Here is a 27888-nt window from a genome sequence, read left to right as displayed (position 1 = left end):
AATGGGCGGGTCACGTATGTAGCTAGAAGAATGGACGAAAAGTGGACAAAAATGAGCTCAAATGCTATCCGAGAGAGAGTAAAAAGGTGTAAGAAAGGCCGCAAAGGAGATGGGTTGATGAAATTAGAAAAATGTGTGGGGTGAGATGAATGAGAGTTGCTCAAAACAGGGACATGGAAGCGTGTTGAATTGGTAAATGGTGATGACAAAGATTTAAGCCCTTGTAAAGTATGTGGAAGAATAGAGGAAAACTCGGAGACATAGCATGTAACTTCGTTGAGGAATTGAGGACTGGAAGTCAGCTGGTGCTTCGACGATGAGACCAGTACCAAGACCGGTCTACCTTAGAACGGATCAGTTGTCAGACGAAGGTCTCGAGAGCAATACGCATATGTATACAGCCAGTCGTTCTTGTGTCGTGAACTGAGTCGGTCGTACATTGTTGGTGAAATTTAGTGTACAAAATTCAAAACACGTGCTAACTTGTCAAATATATTTAAATAATCACTATTTGTATTCGTACTTTCTTACTGTTGAAATCGTAAGTGATATAATAAATTGTGTATTTACATAGCTTTTATTAGTATGTAGTATTATAGTACATAGTGGTGTTCCAAGGAAAAGTTGTTGTTATCAATTAGAGCATTCTTTTGTTCAAGTTCATAAATCAAGTCAAATTGTAGCAAGCAATCCTAAGTGTATATACATTTAAGACTCTTATGAAGAATACATAAGTAAATCAAGCACTTCTCATCAAAATTATGTATATAAATATACATAGTTGGGAACTGAATTGCATTCTATTCTACTTACGATTACCTTATTTTAGTTTGTTTTGGGGCATGCATTCTTAGATGCATCTGCTTCTTTGCATTATTACCAAAGATCGGTGTTAGATGGATTGCTTTCGCACAACAAATGGCTCACTATTGACAGTTTCTAATAAAAAAATATGCTTTTTAATACAAGTTTTTTATAAGCTTACCAAAGATCAGTGTTAGATGGATTGCTTTCGCACAAAAACTGAATTTCTAATAAAAACCATGCTTTTTATTACAAGGTTTTTATAAGCTTCACTTCGTCAATCGGTCTGACAATATTCCTACATTCTTCCAATCGCTTTGTTACTTTGCCATTTTGCGAGGTTTGGCCAATGATGGATATTTCAAGTGCTTCCGCTAGTTCGATGGTGAAATATAGTCGTAATAAACACGTTTAAGAATCCAAAAATTTCAACTCTTTGTCACTAGACTGTTGCCTATACATATATGTACATATATGACTTTCCGCCAGTAACTCATTTTATCAGATTTTAATTGTTTAGACGCCTATAACTTTATCATTTTCACACTATATCTTTTGAATTATTTGAATTATATGAATTTGAATTTGAATTATAGGCTCTCATTATCTATCGTGTATATTTTTAATTATCTAATAGGTTATATAATGAATGTTAAAACGTTTATATTACAATTTGCTCTCTTGCTTTGAACACTAATGACACGGTCCATTGTTATTTGAAAACGATCCATCGAACGATAATCTCTGATTATTTATTACCTCTAAACAATAAGGAACAAGCTGTCAGTTTCAAAGGCAGGCTTTTTTACCGCATTACTTCCGATTAAAAAGTTTTGGGTTCAACGCTAGACAACAGTAGTTTGATTTATTCAAACGTCTTTTGAATATATTGACGTGTTGGGGAAACTTGCGACTACTGAAAAACTCTTATTAAATAAAGCCTCATTGTTAAATCTTTTGTTAAGTAAGATTAGGTTATTATTTGGATGATTATAATCATCCAAATCTGTACAGTCAGTTTAACAGATTAATCAGACTTAATTGTTAAAACCATTTACACAATAAAGCTAGTGTGACTTTTCTATTTCTTGACATAAGTATGTACAGATATTTTAATATTACAGTTAAATTGGGTTAGATTTACTTTTATATGTAAATTAACACTAATGAAACTGACTCAACTTGACCTTTATCCGACTAAACGTAAACGTTTACACAAACAATACAAAATTTTTGAACAAAAACTTTAATCTAATCTAAGATCGAAGCTTCAAAGTAAATAGTTTTTAGCATTAATACCATTAAGTGGGTCACATTGAAGTCATTGCATACAATTTATTAATATTGTAGATATACAGGTTTTTATTACATTTGTAATTATGTATTACAGTTACTTTTAAAAGCAAAGTGAATTTAGGAGATTCAGACTAGAACACTGAACCGTAATTTCGGTAGAAAAATTCATCTCACTTCGGTGCTTTCGAGCGATAAATTCACGTTCACGTTTGAATCAATCCGAATTAAGAGCCCAAAATCCCAAAAGATTTGGGACGAATCGAATGTGTCCAAATTTATAATCGAGAAAGTGGAACATCAAGTGAAATGCGAATGGTGTGTAGCACGTTATTTGTGTGCGGTTCTCGATTTTTTTTTCTCTTCCGTCGATTTTTGAGTACCCGTCGGAGTACGGGGTCAAAGGAAAGTAAAATCGCGTTCAATAAAATTTAAAAAAAAATAGAAAAGACTCCCAAAATGTGTCCCGAATTCGGAAAAAAGGATGGAAAAGGCGTGATGATGACACGCGCGGTAGAGAGCGTGATCAATTACTCACTAAGTTCGTGAGCACTGCTCGTATGTGGATCGCGTAATTAAAAAAATCAGTGTTTTTAAACTGCTACTAAAAAAATGTTTGGCAACATGTGGCGTAAATATAACCGTTCTCAGTTTTGCGCGTGAAAGGAAATAATATAATATGACTGGGGTGGTGAACTTATGGCACACGAGACGATTTGTGTCAAAAGTTGAAATGCAAGTACAATGCATTAGCCTTGAAAGCCTATATACAGTTGAAGTGTATCTTCCTGTTGTAATATATTTTGCCTAGTTGGAATACATTCCAGCTAACCTGGTACCAACAACCGTTATAGTTGAAGTGTATTTTCAGTTGTAATATATTTTGACAAGTTGGAATATATTCCGTCTAATCCAAGTAAGTTGATTCATATGGTGAATCACATTTTAACTGGTGAAAATGTATTACAACTGAAAACACAGTTCAACTATAAGTTGGTACCAGTGGAGATGGAGAGGTTACTGTTGAAGTGTATCTTCCAATTGTAATATATTTTGCCTAGTTGGCATACATTCCAGCTAACCTAGTATCAAGTACCGTAATAGTTGAAGTGTATTTTCAGTTGTAATATATTTTGACTACTTAGAATATGTTCCGTCTAACCCCAATATGTTGATTCATATGGCGAATCACATTTCTAGTCAAAATATATTACAACTGAAAACACAGATCAACTATAAGTTGGTGCCAGTGGAGATGGAGAGGTTACAGTTGAAGTGTATCTTCCAATTGTAATATATTTCGCCTAGTTGGAATACATTCCAGCCAACCTGGTACCAACTACCGTTATAGTTGAAGTGTATTTTCAGTTGTAATATATTTAAAGTAGTTGGAATATATTCCGTCTAAACCATGTAAGTTGATTTATATGGCGAATCACATTCCTAGTCAAAATATACTACAACTGAAAACACAGATCAACTATAAGTTGGTGCCAGTGGAGATGGAGAGGTAACAGTTGAAGTGTATCTTCCAATTGTAATATATTTCGCCTAGTTGGAATACATTCCAGCCAACCTGGTACCAACTACCGTTATAGTTGAAGTGTATTTTCAGTTGTAATATATTTTAAGTAGTCGGAATATATTCCGTCTAAACCATGTAAGTTGATTTATATGGCGAATCCCATTCCAACTGATAAAAATGTATTACAACTGAAAATACAGTCAAATTATAAGTTTGTACCAGTGGAGATGGAAAGGTTAGGTTTTCGTGAAAACGACACTCGATTAGTTAATTTGGTTGGAGTCACGTTTTTGTTTTGAATACATTATTAGAGTATCGTAATACGGTATTCATTACCATTATTCTTAACACTTAGCAAATATAAACGCATTATTTAATTCTAAAGCTTTCAGAAAAACATCGGAGCTGTCAAAACTCGACTGTTATATTACAACTGGCGCACATTGTTGAAAGAGTATTAACGATTGTAGAGATATAATTTACTAGTTGAATTGTATTCGAATATGAATGACCTAATACGCCAGTTGGAATATATTACAACTGAAAATACACTTCGACTGAAACATACATATATTTATTTATGTTCCAGTCGAAATATTTATTTAGAATAAAATATATAAAATTATTGGAGACATAGGGCATGGTTTAAAATCAATGATTTTTTTTATTATTATTTAACGCTTCCTTGTACGACGAAAGTTTTCCACTATTTCTATCGATGAACATCCAAAATTCGTTTTGGTACTATGACTGAAATCGATGACAATTCGTACTCGAAAACGAGTTTTATAAAGTGTACCATTTAATGTTGTCAAGTCATCAATTTTACATACGTCAGACTTGTGCATTAACGATTTTAAATGAGCTATTTAAATATTCAGCTATGACATGTTTTTATAACCATAAAATATATGGAAATCATTCCATCAGCTGATTGTCAACGATTTCGAGCGTTTCGATAGCTGCTGGAAAATTTTGTTGAAATCATCTTATCAGACTTTTTCCCCCATGATGCTAATACGGGTTTGGCTCTGAACGACACCTACAGTATTAAACCTGTACATGTATACATTTATATATTATAATATGATTTCAAATAGTGGTGACATAGTGGGTAGGATGGTTCTGACAATTTGATAAGGAACCGTTTCAACAATGAAATCAGATAAATTGGCAAACTCTGTTAGAGTCACAAATATCCAAGACTGACTAGCACCGCTGCAGAATAAATTATTTTATATCGAGGTCAACCCAGGGCTCAAACCCGGCAACAGTTCGGTGGTAAGCATTAACGCAACCATCGAGCTATACTGCTGGCTAATTGTTGAGATGACTCCATACAAAATAGGTCTATCCTTCCCAATATAATCACAGATTATACAATCTGCAATTGCTAATTGTACGTTTTTCAATTCTAACATTTATTGACATTGAATAGACATACATGTGTTTATTATTTTACACCGAATCCATGAAATTGTCTATAACACGCATTCGGCAAGAGAATTGACAAAGTGACAGTTGAATAAGGATGTGTACATAAATTAATGCTATTTTTATACATTTTGATCAATATTTTGTGACATTTGATTAGTTCTAGAAAACAACACCGGAGCGCTGCTGTCTATTTGCCAACTCCACACTTTGAGCAGACAAATTCTTACCGATTACACGCATTCGGCAAAGAATTTGCCGAATCCGTGAACTGGACAACGTGCTTGCATTTTTCACGCATTCGGCATTTCTCTTGGCGAATGCGTGTAATAGACAATTTCACGGATTCGGTGTAACATATATACAGGTTTTTCATTTCAAATTGACCCCTTTTCAATGTTAATTTGGAACGAAAAACCTGTATATGTACACGGTTGAACATAGTGATGCATTAGGAAAATTTCAAATGACAAAACTTTTATTAAATATGTAAACTGAAGACATCGAAAGTCTTCACAATTACAGAATTATGAAATATATCAAGCATGAATTCAATCTTATGATATGTAAAACTATAGTCGATCCGACGTAGCGTGAGACTTACGAGAATAGAGCATGCTGTCGCATTCGTGCAATATGCAACATTGTAAGGACGTAAAATAATTTCTTTATAATTTTTTTTTTCTTATTTAACTACATATATAATATGTATTATTAAAATATAATTGCATGCAAGGTCTTTAAAAATATTACTGTAAGTTTTTCTGTCCATAACATGACGTTGACAATTACTTTTAACGTCTAAAATATATAAATTTCCATTAATATAAAATATAAACGTATTCCAAAAATAAATTTATATTATCAACAACTAACGTATTTTATATTAAAATTTTATTAATTTAAATATTTCAAAATACGAAACACGAACTCAAAAGTAACAACAAAATAAAAGTCAAATTATACACACGAACAATATTGTATTTCTTGACCAAAATGCAATGCGAAACTGAAACGAAATGTAATTGGCTATCGCGGGCGGGTAGATCGTTTCGACTACAGCGAAAAGTCCCAGCTTCGCACGGAATAAAATACATACTACATATGTAGGAAAAATTTACATCAAAGATAAAAATAGCTGCTTATAATATTTATATACAACTTAAAATAAGAATCTGCCGCATTATTATGCTAATTTATACACAGGTGCGTACAGCGTCGAAATTTAGGACCTCTGATTTATGAACTCTGAGAATGCTTGAATTTTAGTAAATTTGTAACCTTATCTTGTGTGGGCACGTCGTAAAAATTTACGACCAACTTGACCATCCCCACTCACTCACCATAAAAAATACTACAACCGGGCACTTTAATTTTGCAAATAGGTGTGTGCCTTCACAGTCGCAGTCTCGAGTTGGCAGATAGATCCTCAGTGAATCGGGGGATCCTCAGTGATGAGGAAGTCGTCGAAGGAGCTGATGGAGTGAACTTTGCGAGCTGGTGGTGGTGTCGGTCGATCAGTCACAATTTTCTTTCGACGGCCACGATACCTGCGCAAAGAGCGGCCCCATGGTGGAGAAGACATGACGAGCTGGGGGCGCAGCACCAAGCCTGAGGTGGGGTGGGGCGTAGCCCCCGTCGAAGCCTGGCAACTGGCAGGACGCTGCGTGGAGCGATTCCAGAGGGCCGGAGCCGTGGCTCTCCTGGAAAGCCTCTTCGCACCTGAAGAGGAAGACGACAGAATCGACTGGAGGATATACACGGAGCACACCAGAGGTAATTACCAAAAAAAAAAAAAAAAACTAACCCAATGACGGTGGAAAATTCAGTATTGTGATTCCGGTACACTTAAGGCACCGACACATAAAGTTGACGCGTGAAGGAACCCAGCTGTAAAGAACCGCAGGGGGTCAGCCGGGTCATAGTGCACATTTATTTATACATGGATTTTTTTATTTTTATCTTTAATTTATACCAGGAAGGCCTAATAGGTAAACCCAATGCGCCTTCCTGGCCAGAAACATTGTACGTTTGGGTTCGGTGATTACTAGTCAAATGTGAACCGGTCACAGGACAACCGGTCGCTCTAGATCGGTCACACGTGATCACCCGTCACATTAAAACTGGTCACGAGAAAACTGGTCACACCCTAAAATCGGTCAACCAGTTTATTCGTGACCGATTTTAGGGTGTGACCAGTTTTCTCGTGACCAGTTTTAATGTGACGGGTGATCACGTGTGACCAGTTGTTCTGTGACCGGTTCACATTTGACTAGTAGTCCGTACATTTGAAGCCCCACCAACCCATCTCCTTTGCGGCCTTTCTTACACCCTTTTACTCTCTCTCTCTCTCTCTCTCTCTCTCTCGGATAGTATTTGAGCTAATCTTTGTCCACTTTTCGTCCATTCTTCTACATAGCTACGTGACCCGCTCATTGCCGTTACTACCTTTGTCACACTTATCACCCACGTATTCCGTTCCCTATTTCTTCTCGTTATAGCGAGCATTCGGCGTTCCATACTTCTTTACTCTAACTTCACTCTAACATACTTCTAACGAGATGTATGTATCTACTCCTATACTTATGTATGTATTTACTGCTATCTACATGCATATTTATATTTAAATTATTTTGTTTTATCATTAAATTTATACCAGGAAGGCCTAACAGGTAACCCCAATGCACCTTCCTGGTCAGAAGCAATGTAAATTTGATATTATTAATATTATACATAATAAATAAATACATATCAATTAATATCCACATAGACATACATGGTCAAATTTGAAGTATTTTAAACAACTCAGTAAATAAATATCAATCAACATCCACAGAGACATTTATTGTCAAATTTGTAAATTTGCAGCATTTTATACAATTCAGCGAAATTCATGATTGCTGAAAACTCTAGATTTAGCGAGAAAATGGGTAAGGTTGCTAATTTGATGGGTCGGTTTCACGTGAAAATCAGGTAAATTGGCAAACTCTGATAGGTAACGATCGACTTGGAGTCACAAATATCCAAGTCTGACCAGCAGTATTAAAGATTAGCACGGAATCGAACCCGCCAACCTCGTGGTGATCAAAATACATACAACGAAAGTAGTATAGGTAGATAAATTCCACGAGTTGGAACAAAATTAAATAAAATTGAAAGTAATCAGAGTTTTGAGAGGAAAGGGGAGGGGGGGGAGCATTAGAAATTTTGCGGAACAAAAAGTTTCGCTCCAGGCATTTTTTTTCCCACATTAAATAGTAAATTATACGTAATTACGATATATTTAATTAGTATTTTATGTACTGATAATAAAAGTGATCCACAGGCGAAATTTTTTAATGAAAAATTTTTTTTTGCCTATTTTCATTCCATTTATTTATTTATTGTGTGTAAAAATTATAATAATGTTGTAAAAAAAGTTTCAAAATTTCAAAAATCTTCGCATTCGGATCCATAATATGTATGTACATAATAAGTAATATAATTATTATATATCATTGATAATTTCACATGAATATTATTGCATTACCGAAAATGCATAAAAATTATATACGCGTCTCAAAATTTCCAAAATGATGTCACCATGTTTTCCATGACATAAATATTACACAAATTTTTGAAAATTGCAAAGGATATCTCATTTGTATTGCGAACTTTAAGAAAACCAGTAAAAATTCTTCTGGCTACATTGAAGATTTTTTCCAAATTAATACAATATGTACATATATATATATAATATAATTGAAGAAGCTAAAATAAATCTATCATGATTATTATTATTTTTTTTAAACTCGAAATTACATCATAAAGCAACCTTTGAAGTTTGATACCGTTATGATTGAGACACCTGTATAAATGACTCTTAATAGGAAACGAGTCGAGAAAAATAATAAGAAACCAAATAAGTAAATATGAACGGCTATATTTACATATACGGCTTATATACACATACACACAAACGGTATTTTCCATTAATTAAATTATTATTCGCTTTGATAAAAGCACACGGATGTTTTATCTTCAATAAAGAAATGATTTAAAACTGAAAGTGTTACAAAATGTGGTGTGAAAAATTTTGTTTATTTAAAATATTATAGCTATTTAGTATTAAGTTCATATTTGTTTATATTTTACACGGGTGTTATAATAAATTGATATGAGATGTACTAATTAAAAAATAGTGGATTTCATTTATCGCCAGAGATCGGGATTGGATGGATGTTTTTCGCACAAAAAAAATTCTTGTTGTTTTAAAAAACCTTTTTTTTTGCTCTCTTGTTTTTACCACTAATGGAGCGGTCTATTGTTATTTGAAAAGCTTACCGCGCAAAGCCGATCTCTGCTTATCACTAGAGGTAGGACCGGAAGCGTGCTTTTTCCAGGAAACAGGGCGTTTTGGGTCTATTTTCCAGGAAACAGGGCAAACTACAAAGCTAGAGAGCATAAAAAAAGGTTCATCATAAAAATGAACAAAGCACGACGAATAATGAACAACGCAAAGTTAGTCCGCTCTTTAGTTATCACTATCACTGATATTACGAGGAAATATTGTTGGTTCTTATGGTGGGCATTCACGGAACGATTTCTGGCTAGGACATTTGTCGTAGCTTTAGACTTTACCGCAGACACTGCTAGAAACATATCGAAAGATAAATTTCTCAAATGTAGATTATGGATATTATTGACAAAAAAATCTAAGCTTTGCTTTAAATAAGCATTAAATATACATATGTATGATAATCATAATTATATGACATTTGAACATTCCATTCAAAGCGGTGAGAAGAAAAAGTTGCGCCCGGGGCAAAAGTTTGAATTCCCCCCCCCCCTCCCTCCCCTCTCCCTCAAACATTTAATTTAAAATATTTTATTCAGGTTTAAAAATTTTTATTCAGGTTTAAAAAAGATATGTGAGAGAATATATGTATGTACATTATTATTAACTAAGAAAATTAAGAAAATATATATTAAAGATTTAGTCATTTATATAAAACTAGTGTTGTGCCCGATGGAATACCATCGCATGGGTTATGACTAGTCACCGGAGTCTGAGGGGGCCGTGTATTGTTCAAAGGTTGTAAATGCATTGTTAAAGGTTTGCCGAACAATGGATAGCACTGTGAATATCCTACCTCTAGTTATGACATATTAAGCTTTTATTTAAAAAAATATTAAAAGAAAGTATTTTTTTGAAATAACTTTTTAATATATTTAATTTATATTTAATTGTTAAGTATGAAAAACTACCACGTACATGACAAGTATAAAACAACAATAGAAAATTAGTTAATTAAGTAATTAAATAAATTTTCAATAGATGGCGCTAGAGACTTATTTGCCTAGAAGGAACATTGGTAGCAAACAGTATACATATATAGAAGTTTTTTTGTTGATCTGTTATTATTTTCGTAGATTTTTTTGCAGTGTTTTTATAAATGTATGTATATCGAATAGAAATAGTAATCGAGCGTTATCTCACACACACACACACACACACACACACAGAGAGAGAATCGCGCTATTATATATATATATATATATATGATATTTTTGATAATGTTCTTTCAAAGGTAGGACCAATTATTTTAGCATTTATTTATTTCACTTACAAGTTCTGGAATTTGTCACATATAATTTACTTATTACATCTCATCTTAATATAATATCATATCTTACTTATAATATCTTCATCTTTATAAGATCTTCATCAGTATAATATCATATCTTACTTATAATATATACATATATCTATCCATTGATTTGCATATACATATGTATTATACATAAGTCTCAACTTCGTTTACTGATAGTTTCGTCAAACAAAAAAAATATTTTTTCAAAATCCTTTAATGACGGGGACGAACACAATTATGTAGGATCTGACTAACTGTATTTAATTGAGAACAAAAGGTTTATTTGTTGACAGACAAGTTGCTAGTCGTTGAGAAACATCTACGACAGAAAAATTGCTAAAGACTTGGCGATTTACCCGAAGAATACCCACCTTTAGAGTATCGTAATAATCGAATTTGACTGTATTTTTAATTAGACAGCATCAACACCATAAAAACAGATTGCATTAGCATCGGAAAAAAAATTACAATATATGTAAGTAACGCAACCTAAGATCACACATAAACGCACAATTACAGCAATGGTACAATTTTAATGAATTTTTCCCATAAACTGGTTGGATGCATTGCATAAGCAATAAGCCACACATCCATAAAAGCAAAAAAAAAATAATCAATACATTTAGCATATGACCGCTCGTCGATGTCTCTCGAACGTCAAGTAATTTTTCATTAACCCTTTCATAACTGACAATTTACACGAACGTGTTTTCCACACGATTACATATAATATGCAAGTGTTGTATAACGATACGGCGTGTGCGGCGGGTAAAGTCAAGTTCGTTTTTATTGAAAAAACAAGTAATGTCAGTAAAAATATGATGTGTCAATGTTAGGCCAAAAGCCATTTTCGTAGTGCATATAGCATTGAAAGGGCAACTATCGCGCGCGTAACAGTTTCGAAACTTTATCCAAGTTTTCGAACTTGGTTTTTGGGATACCTATTAACTAGGTGCCCTTCGACAATCATGTTGAAAAATATGTTAGAAAACTGGTTTTTATAAAACATAAATATTAATATTATGTTACAAAAGTTGCGCAATCGCCCACAATACACGATAAAGTTAACGGAATGTCGAAAGGTTACATTTAGATCCGCACCTAAATGTCACTCATCTGAGTTGATACGATCCAGCAATAAAGATTTTTTTTATTGATTTATTTTAAATCAGTACATCCCCATATATGTATGTATGTATGAAAGTTTGCATTAAATAGGGAAATTCGGAGAAATTTCGTAATCTTATGTACGTGAGGATGGACATATCTTATAGTGGTCGTCCTACTAGACAGACAGGGGTGGCTCGTGACCTTAAAATCGAGACAGCTAAAGCCGCCCCCCCCCCACTACATTTTTTTTCTCAAAAAATCGAACTTAATATATTTTTAGTAAAATTTTATACAAGGAAAATGCCTTATTTGGTAAATTACACTGTTCGACACGAAAAATGGTTCAGAGACGAGATATGACATCTTATAGAGCTATGCCCAGTAAACACGAATCTGGTAATAAAAAATGTTGATTGGCTCGAGATATGGAGAAGTGTGTGTTTTTTAAATCGCGCGATTTTTCTATATTTGGTGTTTTTCGGTCGATGTCTCAAAATCCGTCAATTTCCTGTTCAAAATGAATATTGGAATCTATAGTCGGGTATTTTATCTTTCATTTTTAGTACTTTTCAACTTTCAAATCTCTATAAGTAGTCGTCCAGTTCAAATCAAAAGTCAAAAGTACGTATTTTCACTTGGGATTTTTTCCCACTGTTAATACTATTTTATATTGATTTTTTTCTATTGAAACATGTTTATTGGGATAGTGTTCTGGCCACACTATTTTTTTTTCGTTTAAAAGGGTTAATTGGATGTGTGCTGAATTTTAAATCGGTAAAGTTGCGAACTAAAAGCTCGTGCTAGTATTTACTCATATTAACACGAATCTGAATTGAATTAAAAGGGATAATATATTAAATTGTCTTTATATGAGAATGAAATAAAATTCCACTTAGAAAAATCATATTTATTTATCAAATTTAAAGACAAAAATGAAAGAATTGACATATTGAAGCAGACTGCAAAATAAAGTTGAAGTGTCGGACCGGTGTATTCTGCCCCAAATAGACCTTTAAGCAGCCAACTAAAAGCAAACTTCTGTATACGGAAATACGGATATTTTTTCTACACACTATGTACCCACATTACAACTCGCAAGTTCCAGAGTAGTAAGCAAGCCCAAGCTGGCGACCACGGGACTACGGCAGATAAACGATTGCCCCAAACTGGTTTACAAACCGATTCAACTCACCGCGTGGTGAGCGGGATAAATAAAAATTCGTTAATTAGCCTAATTTACTTGTGTTACAGCCATTAGATACATAATATAAAATCTAGAGAAAAAATATTTCGTCCTAGATGGGTCTCGAACCCAAGACCCCACAACTGATAACTTGAACGCGTTCGATTTTAAATTCGGCTTTTTCGTACATTTGTATAAATTATTATTAAAACAATTTAAGTTTTAAGAAGTTTTTTTATATGAATATAAAATTTAAAAACATATTCTAATAATGCAATCGATGATATTTACTCGGGTCTGTCACTAGTTTAATAATAATATTTATGAATACCTTTTCCTATCAATTTTATTTTTCAATTTCTAAAATTATTTCTAGAATTGAGGTTTTCATATATGTAGAACTATACTTATCTTTGAAAATTTGTATATTCAGAGAACAAGCTCGCTATATACGAATACAAGTATGTATGATAATTCGCTTGAACCGAATTAAATGTGGCTTTTGCTCGTAAGAGCTGACTTCTCACTACAACCGTGTTTGTATTATCCAAATTCGACTGTATTTGAATTTTGGTACCATTATTATTAAATTGATAAAAAATTGTAATGTTTATGCATTAAAAAATACTATGAAGAAATATTTTCAATTATTTGACTACAATTCGATAATAAAAAAGTAAGGTCAACGCACTAAGCTCATGTTCTTTAATAGTCTAATATACATACATGCATAGTAAATACCTTAATCTCAGTAATACATAATTTTAAAGGCCAATGTATAATATGAAGGCATTAAATGGAAAATTGATACTATGATATTAGGATTCTATAATATTTGTTTAGCCATGACATGTACCTAATAACACATTTGAATTTTTGAAATAAAATCCGAGACAAAAGATAGAATACCTATGTAGATATTTCTCTATATGAGGCATCAATGGAATTCGTATCATACACAAACACAATAAGAACTACCGCTAGTCAAAGATTAAATAATGCAAAATATCTCCGTCGACTCTTACATCCAATAACTGATGACGATATTCGTATCGTTACTAATGATTTCAGTACACCAACTCCGGGGGAAGATTTTTGGGAATATGTACCATGTATATGGTGCTGCGTTTTTTTCGCATGTTTAAAAGTATCTAAAAAAAAACGTACAACGTACCACTCAGTGTGTTTTTGCACTATCGATGTCTCGAAAAAACCACGCGGGACAAAATCACTTGGACGAAACTGCGCAGCGAAAGAATCGCGCAACGCATATACATATAAACAAATATGAACAAGAAAATAAATACAAGTAATATGAATATTAAAAACAGGTCTAATGTATAAGAAAAATCGGATAGAACACAGTAATGATAAAATAGGAATCGTTCATTTATTTTGAAAGTGTAATTTTGAATTAGTGCTGATCCTTCGATATTATTTTTAATTTATTACATATAATTACGTCAAGTTTCAATAAATTGTGAATAAATTCAAAAATACACTTTCAAAATGATTAAACGATGCTTATTTTATCATTACTATCGGATTTTTATTATACATAGACCTGTTTTTAATATTTAAACTACTTGTTTTTCTATTCATTTTCTTATTTATATGGGCGTTGCGAGATTTTGTCCCCGCGCTATTTTGGTTTTTCGCGATTTTGTACCGCGCGGCTTTGTCACTGCACCGAATTTATTACTACGCGAAACATATTTACTGTTTAACAGAAATTTTTTTGTTCAGAACAGAAAATTGAACCTCCACCACTTTCAAATATAGCAACTCTATTTTTGAAGTTTATTTACAGATTATTGATTAATTTTTAACCTCAATCCAAGCAACGCTTATCGTAGATAAGTGAAATATAACAGTGAACGTTACACATAGCTAAAATGTTATCTTTCTTATGTACATACATACATACATACATAAATCATGCTTGAATCTTTCACAATCAGAACTATGTACATACGTACTTTATTGACTAAATTTGCAGATTTGAATTGAAAACAACTCAATTTCTAAAACAGACGCCATTTTCAAAACGTCAAACGTCAAAACGTCGCACAGCCGATAAATAACATTTAACACGAACGTCAATCAAACAACATTAACACCAGACCGAACTATTGACCAATGCAACCAAATGCACATGTCCAACATGTTGTACACACACATTTATGCATATACCTGTGTATCAGATCTGGGTCCACGTGTGGGACACGTGAGGCAACGACCAGCCCGGTTCACGAACGTCGACCATATTGCAACATCTGAACCTGATCTTGGCTCCGAGGAACCGAACGAACGGTCTTATATTAGGTACAAAAGCCGGAACACCACGTGGAACACCGGTCGTAAATTTTTCAGCCCGGGCAGAGCCGAGAACTGTGCGTGCGTACGACTTGTTGTGTATTAGCAACCAGTTTGTTGCAACGGGGTCAAGTTGATACACATTCATTCGGTACGATCGCTAATAGGAATGTTGTGATTAGCGGATTATTGTCAATTGATGTTCCACGATTTAATTTCGCTCTGAAAGTGAAAAGTGCTCTCTTGTTAGTGCGTTTTCAAAGTCTAGGTGACTTCGTTGTGTATGTATAACCTGCTGTGACCTCGCAATGCATTGTGCTAACTTATTTGCATTCGTTTAGTCTAGGAATTGTATCCAACACCATTCAATTAGATATGTGAATATATGATATAAAACTACCACATAGAAGTCAAACAGTAATACTATTATACGACTGTATATAGTGGTTCCCGGAAAGATGCACTAAATCGCACTGAATAGTAGCGCAGTTTTGAGAGGTTATAATTTTCAAAAGCGCTCAAAAAGATCTTCACAAAAAAAGATTAGCACCCTCGGATAATATCCGAATACCCCTTGTCGCTTTTTTATGGAATTCTATTGCGTTAGTTCTCCTTCAACATCGTTGAAAGTTTGGATGTCTCGAGAGTACAACTATCTCGAGTGCATTTTTCCGGTCAACGTATATAGTATGAACAAAGCTTACGACCGGTAAATCGACTTGATGAATTGTGCAACAAACTAAAATACTAATTTTTTCATTTTATGCCCCATTATAGAGCATTAATTGTAGGATTGCTGTAAAGACAACAAAATCCACATCCCGCGTAGCTTTATTTTAGATAAATTAAAGTTATATAAATATTGTCAATATGTATATATATGTAAATTTATCAAAAAATCAATTAATCAAAAAAATAAAAATAAATTGAAACATGCCTATGGTGAATATAAATAGCATATTAAAAAATAATTTCTCTAGTGCTATACTTGAGGAAGGGAGAAGTCTAAAACGTTTGTATGGACAGGGCGCTGGGGTCCAGCCTTCTTAAAATATCATATTAAAGAGCAATATAAAAGGCATGAGCAATCGATTCTAAAAGTGTGATGTAATGTTAATTCTCATGATAGCGGAAAAATTCTTAAATTCTTTCCGAAACGCTTCTCTATATGGTAGATAGTAAAGTTATTCATCAAGGTGAAACGGCAACGTTCGAAATCAAGAACGAATAAGAAATAAAAAAAGTGGAAAAAAAATATCGCGTGCAATTTTTTTTAACATCGTATAAATAGTTTTGTCATTTTATGAAGCATTTTCAAATTTTCTATAAAATTACTATATTTTTCTTAGTATCTATTGAAAAATTTTTTTAACTTTTGTTTTAGAAATAAAATTAACTTTACAAAAATTCCTTTACCCATTTAAAATTTTAAAATATATCGAGTTACCATTTAATCATTTATTAAAGCTTCCTGATAAATCATTTGCCCTAGACATTAATCGTTTTTGTATTTCGTTTTTCCACCATCTTGGTTAGAAATTCGCGATTTGCGTCCCTAACCTCAAACATATTCTGCAATGAGTTAAGTCTCCACCCCGAACCCTCCTATATACCTCCATATCTCATTTTGATCCCTTTGATTCTTGCACTCTTAATCCCAGACGAGCCCCCAAACTGTAGGATCTGGTTGTCTGGAGACATACAGTAAAGTGAGAGCGGTTTAAAATATTTTTTACTGGGCGAAGCGCCGCAAGTCTTATGTAAACTGTTCCGACACATTACATGTTACCAACCTCATCATTCATTCTATTCATGCATGCCAACTTAATCATTCATACAGGTATTCTTTTAGGCTACAAAACTAAATTCCACATTAACTTTGCAAAAAAAAAAAAAAAAAAATATATATATATATATATATATATATAAATAATAATAGAGAATTATAAACGATCATAAAATACTTAAGACAATCATATTCTTTAATACAATTTTTACCATACTTTTTTCCCCAAATTTTAAACGGAAATTAATATAGCATTACAAATCCCTCTGCTTCAATTAGCACATGTTTAATAATTACTTTCTCGCATGCTAAAAATGACGCATCATATTTAAAATAATTTAACTAAGTACGTACATATATAGGTATGTCGCGATATGTATGTCATGTTTTTATGCACAGTTTCAATTGATTTACATTGGAGTATAATTGGCTGTGCTGTTTCAGTTATTACCCTTTAATTTTTTGCTCGATAGATTTCTTCAATGAGAATCGTTTGATTCAATTCGAACGGATATAGTGCAGAAAAAAGCGTTCCAGTTTTAGATTTTATGCTTTAAACTTACATTTTATTATTAAGTCGTTTAATTAGCCTCGAGGCAATAATCGAAACAGTATGCAAAATTGTAAATTCACTCACAAAATGTGACAATGAATTTGTGTTAAAATCATAAAGATTTTGGCGATCGTTTGTATTATGACCGTTCAATAGACACCGGAGCGTAATTTATGTAAGATTTCGACTTTTGGTAAGGTAATGAAATTAAAAATTTGGTAAGGTAATGGAAATTAATTGAAGGATAATCGCAGCTTTTATGACCCCAAATGACCTTACGTAGAGCAACGATCGCTAAGCTTTCGAACCTCACGGACCCACTCACTCAATCACTAATATGATCAGAGAACTTCCATGTGTACATTCAGTATGAATATTTTTTATTTTTCTACATTTACATATATAATGACATGAAGATCAATATTAAATTATTCTTTATTGCGGAATTCAATTATGGATTTTTGCTTAAATTTAGCTATTCTTTTTGAAGCTGCCAAATCGCGAATACTTTTCATACAATAACTAGCTGAACCCGGCATGCGTTGCAATGCCACAATAACGCGTGCAATTCCCGTTCTCGTTCTCGATCCCGTTCCACGGCCATTCAATTTTATATATATGTATAGATATATTTGTTGACGTGGGCCACCCGCTGTGTGTTTTTGGTACAGCCCTGAATGGTCAGTACATTCGAGTGCGAGGTAGGCGTGGCGCGATTATTGTCACACTCGCGGCGTTATGCGTTGAGGTTTTGTCCTGTTTTTTTTTCACAGTAATCTTCCCGGACATGCATACAACAAATCCTAAAATTTCCATCGTAATCGGTTCAGTGGTTTAGGAGCCTATACGAGACACACACACAGACATTCAATTTTATATATATTGATGAACAGATATTGGCTGTGCAGACGATCGTCTTTGAATGAACCACATAATAAAAATACACTCTTCGATTTCTTCATTTCCTGATTTTTCCATAGCCTTACGCTCTGAGCTTCCGTTTTTTGACATTAAAGAATCAGTAAACTTAATTTTTTCACTTTGTTTGTTTATATCCGAGAACGTTGACGTTCCAACACTATATTTATTTGACAAAAACGTCATAAGACGCCGCTTTTTAAATCATTGATTACATCTAATTTGTCTTTTAATGATAATACAACACGTTTTCTTCAGTGGCGTGGCTAGGAATTCTGAGCCCGTGAGCAAAAATCATCAAGGACCCCCCCCCCTCGAATTTTAAAATCGAAATACCAAATTTTTGGTTTTGCAACGCAGTATTAATAAAAATATAATTATTGTTAATATGTACATAATATAATTTTCTTAATTTAACTCACCCATTTTAAAATTTCTTCTTTCGAGCCTTACTGTTAGCAAAATCATGAATTAGTTGTTTGAGGTCCATTTTAGCTGCTCAATTATAAGCAAAGATAGTTTATTGAGTCTGGTTCGACCGATCGAATTTCTTTTGTAATCTTTAATTATTTTTGGATGTAATTCAATTTATTGAATTTATGTATAAAAATAACATAAACGCGATATATACTTCTGAAAAATCATTCTCCAAACTGTACTTGGTAATAAGTCATTCTGAAAATTACCTTATGGTCATTCTTTCAGAAAGATTTTTCTTTATGAATAAAAATACATGAGCAAATTGAGATTCAAATTAAACTGAGAAAACTTCTGGATATTTTGTCTGAGATTCAAACTGGTCTGGAATATCTGTTTCCAGTATATTAATAATTTTCCTAGGTTCAAGAAAACCGAAATAGCTTTTCGTATAATAACCTAAATAAATTTTTGTTAATAGTTAGTACTGTTACATTCGTTAGTAAGTATTCATTATTTTTATTTTATTTGAATTTCATACCATATGTTTATTACGTATTTGCTTTATTTTTATATGTTGTGATTTTATATTAACTAAATATAAATTATCTTGCCTTTTTTCCTGTCAAAACCCCCCCCCCCCCCCCCTTGACAAAATCCTGGCTACGCCACTGACACTCGCACACAACAGCCAATGACAGCGGCGAGCGGGCCGAGCGGTCCGCCCCGTCCGTTAACTCGGCTTTAAGGTCTGTTCATACCTAGTCAGCACGTACCGACTTCAGCAGGTATCCGGCCGTACGAAAAGTATACTTTGGTACATTTTGTATGGGTATATTCATACCAACCGTCACGTTTACGCCACGGCAGGCTTACAGCAGTACCCGACATTTCCTGTTCATACCTTACAGCAACATCCGTCAACGTATCGTATCCGTTTTTTTGGTCATCGTGGAAATATACACGCGAATTACGTGCCATGAGTCTGCCGCTTTGCTGTTTTGGACCAATTATCGATAGTGACAGTTGACAGCTGTTCAATCTTTCGACACGGTTTTGGCGCAAATATTTAAAAAAATTTTGTCTATCATCCACAAGCTCCTTATACAGTGTCCAAAACTCTCCTTCGGTTTTTCTATTTTTTAAAATGGGATGCACTTCAAAACGCCCCCGTGCTTTTTTATTGCCTTATACATAATTTTTCAACAACAGCGCGATTATACATAATTTTTCGTTCGATAAACGTCGAAACATTTTTGCTGACTTGTATTCTGACGCGTAGCTACGAATGCACGTGTATGCATTCATATTGCAAGTACTCGACAATACGACGTAAGCAACATTGCGCCGTATCGTCATGGCCTCTAATGTATAAGTAAGCCGATTTTGCCTTGCACTCGGCCAAATTGCTGTAAACGTGACGTGACCGCGACGTGTAGGTAGATATGAATAGAAATGTAATAAAATGACATATTTGAAACGGAGTCGTGCAGTGCTGAAGCCGTGCAGTGCTGTTAAGTATGAACAGACCTTAAATCAAATAACTTTATTTTAAATCATGTATCAATCCGAAAACACCCGTCGAAATTTTGACGGGCATAAAAATACTATAAAAGAATGGCACATGGCCGACGCGCGTAATCACAACGGCCAAGGAACAGTGACAGTTGTCGACAGTGCAGAGTGGGGAGTGGAGAGTGTCGGTTGTGAGACGTGAGGGAGAGAGTTCGAAGCGTCGTAGACATGTCCGGGGGGCTCGGAGGGGGCGGAGCGGGGGCCGGCGGGGCTCCGGGCTCGGCCAACAGGCACACCCTCAAACCCCGCAGACCCCACGACTCTCACGCACTCACGCACACGGCCGCCTGGCTATTGGGTATACACACTCACTCACACATACCAATCTCACCGCTCGATACTTCACTTATGCTTATACCTAGTACATACTATATACTAGTATATATTATGTCGTACAATTGTACAATTGTTGTCGTTGCGTATGCTATCGATTTGTAATAAACAATATGTTCGATTTTCAGATGTGTATTGCGTTTCAGCTATGCATTCGCATTGGCTCGTATTTGGAGCTTGGCCCGATTGTTTGCCAAATTTTAATTAAATTCAATATACATTTACATTTGAATCCGAGTGCTGATTGTTTTCGTTATTAGCCTATTCCTCTACCTAGTAAAAAAAATTGTGGCTTTGCTTGTATCAACAGGGGTATGAACGGTACTGCAAAGTATTTTCGTCAAAAACAGACTGTAACTATTATGCAAATAAATATCGAAGAATTTATGTATTTTTATAGAATTTTAATGTTTAACAGATTTGCTTTATGCTATACAAACATAAATGTGGGTTCCGTTTATAACTCGAGGTCAAATAGAAATATTTTAAGTATTAGAAGAACTGAGCTGAATATAAATTTACTATATAGTTTGTCGTTTATGTTTTTATAAAGATTCTTAAAATTTATGAACCAGGCAAAAAATGGCAGCAAGACATAGTTTGAAGAGTATTGCTTTATAGCAATACAAAAATATTATAAAAAATAGTAATGTATTTTTTCTTCAAAATATTACATACACATTAAATGATGCAATATAATTAAAATTTCTAATTATATTTAGATTTAAACCAATTAACTTTTTATAAAGATCGATGGATCATTTCGAGAGACCAATATTTTTAGCATATATTTAGCATTTTCATTTTAAAGAATAGGGTGTTCGATTATAGCATCCATTTCTTTAACCCTTTGCCCGCGCCACCAAATTTAGCTGCTTTTTTGCGGATTTTGTTATCGCGTTTTCGACTATAAATATAGGTTGTAATATTTTATAAATTATTTTAGCCTATATTGAATTTTTTTTTTGACTACTGCCATCTATTGAATTTGGTAAAGTATACATTTAGTAATATTTTCAACCAAGTTATAAAATTTTAACACAATAGACGGCTCTTATACAGGTTGGAATTTCCAAGACATCTATGCGTGTCTCACGCGCTGAGGGCATGTCGTACGCGGTGGAAAGGTTAAGAGATAATTTTCAAAAAATGGGTTTGGTTCAATGAATAATTTCTAAAAATTCATATTTTCAGCATCTATTTAGCATTGTTATGTTTCATTTTAGCAAATAGAATGTTTAATTATAGCATCCATTTCATTTAGGCACAATTTTCAAAAATAAATTCAATGAATAATTTCTAGGGTTGGAATTGAACGAAAGGCTGAAAGTATGGGCTATTGCTGAGAAAGAGTATGTTACGACTGATTGTGAGAAGGGGATGAAAAGGGGCAGAGATATAACGGTTAGTCGCAGTTGGACCTGTGCTCCGCGCGGTTGGTCGCTAAACCTCTGCACGTATCATTTTAATAAACAACATGACTGAAAACGCACGTGTTTGGTCTTCACCTCAACCACCAAATCCCAACCGTGGTCCTGAACAGCGTCATCTGTCAGGATTCTCTACCACATTTATGTATGTTACAGTGAAAGCATATTTCAAGTGAAAATGTTTGTTCACCAATTCAAGCAGTGAAAATGTATCAAACCATGAATTTACAACGTTTAACTCTAACAACCCAATCTTAAACGAATTGGGGGCAACCCTTACTTAACCTTACCCTTAAATAATACCAACTTTTTAACAGTCTAATCTTAAATGAATAAAACCAACCCTGAAAATTTAACTGGTTATGATTTCAGTTAAACGTCAGTGAATATATATGTCTAAAAAAATGGATGCTATCATTTACCATTCTATTCGTTAAAAAATATGAACATGAAAAATAGATTCTTAAAATATTAAAGATTCGTAACATACTCTTTCTCAGCAATAGCCCATACATCAGCCTTTCGTTCAATTTCAACCCTACATAAATAAATGCAAAAAATTTGCATATATTATGAATTTTTCAATTTAAATTAACTAGTTGAAAATATTCATATATATTGTACATAAAACCAATCGATAATGATTTGACAAATGTTCTCCAATACAATAACTAAGTATTCCGATAACGAAAAATTCATATTACATATTAAAACAATACGATTTGAATTAATGACCCGCATATTTGTATTTTCCGTAGACAACATCAACTCTGGAGGTCTGTCCCTTTCGCCGCCACATGGCGGAGTGCTGCAGCGAGAGGCGGGAACGCAAATCATGCAATCCTGTCACAGCAGTCCGCCTTCACCGACGGGCTCACCAGCTCCTCCGAGCTCACCACCCACTCCGACTCCACCCTCCATGATCGTACCGCCGGCCACGCACGACCCCAACTGGCAAGCGAGCCGCTCTACCGTGCGAGAGCGGAACGCGGCCATGTTCAACAACCAGCTGATGGCCGATGTCAAGTTCCTCGTCGGCGGACCCGGTACACCATCAAAATACATCTATTATCATTTACACAATCTTTGATCGACGTTTCTATCGGGTATTTTTTTTTCATATTTGCAGGTCAGACACAGTGTATACCGGCGCACAAGTATGTGCTGGCTACGGGGAGTTCGGTATTCTACGCCATGTTCTACGGTGGACTGGCTGAGTGCAAACAAGAAATTGAAGTACCTGATGTAGAGCCATCCGCATTTTTGACGCTACTTAAGTGAGTAAATTGTATTGTTTTAATATAAATGTGAAAAAACTTGTAACATTTTGAAGAACAAGTTGGCAGCGGCTCGTTTTGTCAAGGCATCGGTTTGTTTCAGCCGCTTGAATAATGGACTTTCATATGCGGTGTAGTTTTCAAGATGTTCAAAGTAAAAAAAAGAACAATTTAAGTTTAAACTACCACAATATTCTGATATGCTACAAGCGGAATTTGTCGAAATTTTCGAAACAAACGTAAGGTGGCGCGATAAGTTTTTGTGTTGCGTTGTGATGTACATTTTGTATGAATTTACCGTTCCTATAGAAGTTTACACCTCCATGAATGATATAATTCATACTCAAGATTAATGAGAAGCAGCTTAAAGCTCGTCAAAAAATGATGGATGTTTAATTTTTGTTAAATTTTATATGTAGATAGAGTAAGTAAGGTCTTAAAGTTTTAAAAATATATTGAAATATCAACTCCTCTCCGAAACCACCTGTTGAAATATCAACAGGCACAACACTAGTTATAATATTATTAGTGTTTTACCCATTGAAATTAACCTTTGAAAGATAGAGCGTCGAGATCGAATGAGTGTCCCGAACCGGGTTTCTCAATACAAATGGGTTCAATATATGTATATCTTATTGATTATTTTATACGTGAACATAAAAAAGTTTTAGTCCTATAGCATGTTTTTGAATATTTTTGTATTAAAAAATAACGACAAGTATCGACATGCAAACGCACATAGGTAAAGCCAACAGGCGACTGCATGACTCAATAGCCACGCGCCAAAAGTGACGAAAACAATAGCTCACGAAAATATAGCTGTCTTTTTCTCGCGCATTGATTCATCGATCAACAAGAATATGCAAGCGAACAGTCAAAAACATGACTTATCGCTACCGCCTTTAAATCATACTTTGGAACGTAGAAATGTATAAATGTATTTTTTTACAATGTACCCCTTTTCTAAATCATACAAAATCTATTGAAATAAATTTCTTGTAGTTCATTCTAGGAATACGAGAAATATAGGGTGTATAGATTTGAAAACCACATAGTTATTACGAAAAATGTAAAAATTGGGGCACTTGCATACCCCACTTCAGTGAGGGAGGGTTAAGCGGGTGATTTTGAAATTACTTACGATTGTAATATAATAAATTAATGTTTGATTGATATTATATTCCAGGTACCTATACTGCGATGATATTAAACTAGAGGCGGACACAGTGTTGTCGACATTGTACGTCGCGAAGAAGTACATTGTGCCTCACCTGGCCAAAGAGTGCGTCAACTATTTGGAGACGAGTCTCACGGTCAAGAACGCTTGCCTGCTGCTCAGTCAGTCGCGACTCTTCGAAGAGCCCGACTTAATGCAAAGATGTTGGGAAGTAATCGACGCTCAGGTATGTCTAAACGATTTAATGCAGAAACTGAACAGATCGAACTCGTCCATAGACTCGTCCAGTCTTTCCAGCTCTAGTAGTATGGAACGGTTCGAAGAAACGCCTAATATTCCTTAAACACAAACCAAACACACACAAACGATAGAGCACTACTGGTATACGAATTACTGAACAAATTTTAGTTTTTTTTTTTTGCAAAATAAATAAATATTTTTTTTTAGATTCGTTTCATATATTTATTATTGTTTCTAATTGTGAATATATTTGTTAATGATAAGATATTGAGTTGTTGAAAATTGATATTATTTTTAATGTCCATAGTTTTAATGTAATCATGTAAATATTATTTTATTATTATCAAAAAGGATGTGTTCAATTTAAAAAAAAAAAAAAAAAATACTAGGGCGAATTATCTAGTATGTGATTAATTTATTATTAAGGCGAAATTTGTTTAAAAAAAAATTGATAATAATGGTCACTCCGTGCCGTACTTATCTAGTCATTTTATTTATATTATAGTTAAAACGTGCGAATCTAACTGCAATACAATAAATATATACTATATTATTTAAAATATGCCATGTAATAACTGTGATTTTATTTTTATATACATATATCGGTTCAAAATTTTATGCAAATTTGGGGTAGTTTATTTTTGTTTATTGTTCGACTAAAGTAATTTGCCAAAAAAAAAAAAACAAACAAAAAAGAGATGACACAAATGCTCAAATATTTTATACTGTTGTATTTCTTCATACATATCAATAGTAATGTCGAAAACTGTATGTGAAATTAATGTAAAATTAAATTATTATATGGAACTTGTTAATACATGGATTTTCAAAAAAAAATTGTATTGCAGTTTTAATTCAATCCACACACTTTCCTTATCCCGATTCAATACGTGTGTATATATATATTTATGTTTTGTGCTCTTATTAAACGTTGATTGAAATTCATTACAGGCCGAGATGGCTCTCAAATCAGAGGGTTTCGTAGACATTGACATATCAACCTTGGAGTCGGTGTTGGCTAGGGAGACGCTTAATTGTAAGGAAATTAATTTATTCGAGGCGGCCTTGAATTGGGCTCAGGCCGAGTGCATAAGACGGGACATCGAACCGACCCCGACAAACAAGAGGGTGATGCTCGGCAACGCCATATACCTCGTCCGAATACCGACGATGACCTTGGAAGAGTTCGCAAACGGAGCAGCACAACAGGGCATACTAACACTTCAGGAAACCATCGACATATTCCTACACTTCACAGCCAGCAATAAACCGACGCTTGCATATCCGATAAAACCTCGAGCCGGACTCAAATCTTTGGTATTTATTAATTCTATAGTATGATAAAAAGTATAAAATAAAAAAAAAAGTTTTTAAAAAACAAGCCTCTTCTATATTTTGTATATGAAAAAGAGCTGTTAATGATTAAAAATTTTAAATTCAATTTCAGGTTTGTCACCGATTTCAATCATGCGCTTATAGAAGTAATCAATGGCGTTATAGAGGACGCTGCGACTCGATACAATTCTCCGTCGACAAGAGGATATTCATCGTCGGGTTCGGCCTGTACGGTTCTTCGAACGGAGCCGCCGACTACAACGTCAAAATCGAACTGAAGCGCCTCGGAAGGATCCTCGCCGAGAATAAGACCAAGTTCTTTTCAGATGGCTCCAGCAATACGTTCCACGTCTACTTCGAAAATCCTATTCAGATCGAACCGGAGACTGTATACACGGCTTCGGCGATATTGGACGGCGGAGAGTTGAGCTACTTCGGCCAGGAGGGGCTCAGTGAGATTTACACCGGCAAGGTGACGTTTCAGTTCCAGTGCTCGTCGGAGAGCACCAACGGCACGGGCGTGCAGGGAGGCCAGATTCCCGAGCTGATCTACTACGGGCCGACGAACAATGGCAACGGAGAGGACTGATATTCGCCATACATTTTGCAAGTTCCCACTTTGCAGTTATGCTACGACGAACCGATACAGTGCAATTGATATGTGGAGCCGTTGCTTACAGTTTGATCAAAATATAAATGTGATAACAATGTAACGTGCATTGCCTTCAACACTACTAATGTCCAATTCTAAAGCTCTCAATTTATGTAAACTGCCTAAATACTGTTTAAAGAAAAATATGATTCATATACAGATATGTAAATATTTTATGATCTGAACGTATTATTATTATTATATTAGGAGTGTTGAGTTTTATTGTATTTGTAATATGATTATGTTTCGTAGATGCTTCCTTATTGTTTTTAGTGTTGAAATTAGATTTACTATTGTGTAGGTTATTGTAAAACATATATATATTGATGAATTGTATACTTAATAAGTTAATAAATACCGAATTATCGTTTAAAATTTACGTGTAAGTCACATAACATCGAGTCATGTACTAAAACCGTGATCAATTTATTTAACTGTCTTGTGCTAAATTAATTTAAAAAGAAAAATTAGATAATATAAAATATTAAATATTTACCGTGCCATTTTCATTGTGCGATTATTCTATCCTGTATCACTACGTAAGAACATTTCCCATCCATCTATCGAACATGAATCGTTTATTTTTTTCCAGAATCATCAAAACTACATATTCCATGGAATATGGAACATATTGACGTAGAAAGTTATCTCCATAAAAATTTAAATAGCTTGTGCATTTGCACAAACATATGTCAATATTATATACAAAGGGTTTTCATTTAAAAAAAGTGCAGTATATGTGAGGCTTACTTTAAAACAAAGACCGGTTTAAATGTGTGTAATTCGTTTCTGATTGGCTGTCGTTAAATATCCATGTTTTTCGATTTAAATACATTCAATAAAGAAAAAATGACTTACCGAATAACGATGGAACCATTAGTAATAAATAAATTTAAA

General features: G+C 34.1%; 2 protein-coding genes across 3 annotated transcripts in view; one reads left to right on the top strand and one right to left on the bottom strand.

Moving 5' to 3' along the window:
• The window catches only part of Brf (Brf RNA polymerase III subunit), a 73322-nt gene that overhangs the window by 42468 nt on the left and 2966 nt on the right, over positions 1-27888 (bottom strand). The gene's annotated exons all lie outside the window — the stretch shown is intronic.
• On the top strand, positions 404-27885 carry lute (BTB/POZ domain containing protein 3 lute). 2 transcript variants are annotated; one of them, XM_077443764.1, is made up of 7 exons: positions 404-541; positions 6442-6832; positions 23069-23356; positions 23440-23587; positions 24774-24990; positions 25956-26321; positions 26452-27885. In XM_077443764.1, the coding sequence occupies exons 2-7, from the start codon at positions 6640-6642 to the stop codon at positions 26926-26928; spliced, it is 1689 nt and encodes a 562-aa protein (XP_077299890.1). In that variant the 5' UTR covers positions 404-541; positions 6442-6639; the 3' UTR covers positions 26929-27885. The 2 variants fall into 2 exon arrangements, with proteins under 2 accessions (XP_077299890.1, XP_077299891.1); XM_077443765.1 differs by lacking the exons at positions 404-541; positions 6442-6832 and adding an exon at positions 20616-20845.

The sequence above is a fragment of the Arctopsyche grandis genome, chromosome 13 (assembly GCF_051622035.1).
Source record: "Arctopsyche grandis isolate Sample6627 chromosome 13, ASM5162203v2, whole genome shotgun sequence".
NCBI lineage: Eukaryota > Metazoa > Arthropoda > Insecta > Trichoptera > Hydropsychidae > Arctopsyche > Arctopsyche grandis.
The sequence above is the reverse complement of the archived record's forward strand: the minus strand, read 5'-3'. Positions and strand labels throughout refer to the sequence as shown.

Excerpts from the sequence above, each read along its gene's own strand:
- lute (XM_077443764.1), top strand. The coding sequence starts at position 6,640 with ATGACGAGCTGGGGGCGCAGCACCAAGCCTGAGGTGGGGTGGGGCGTA. Across the intron at positions 23,357-23,439 it reads GTTCCTCGTCGGCGGACCCG|GTCAGACACAGTGTATACCG; the intron begins GTACACCATCAA and ends TCATATTTGCAG. Across the intron at positions 24,991-25,955 it reads GGGAAGTAATCGACGCTCAG|GCCGAGATGGCTCTCAAATC; the intron begins GTATGTCTAAAC and ends AATTCATTACAG.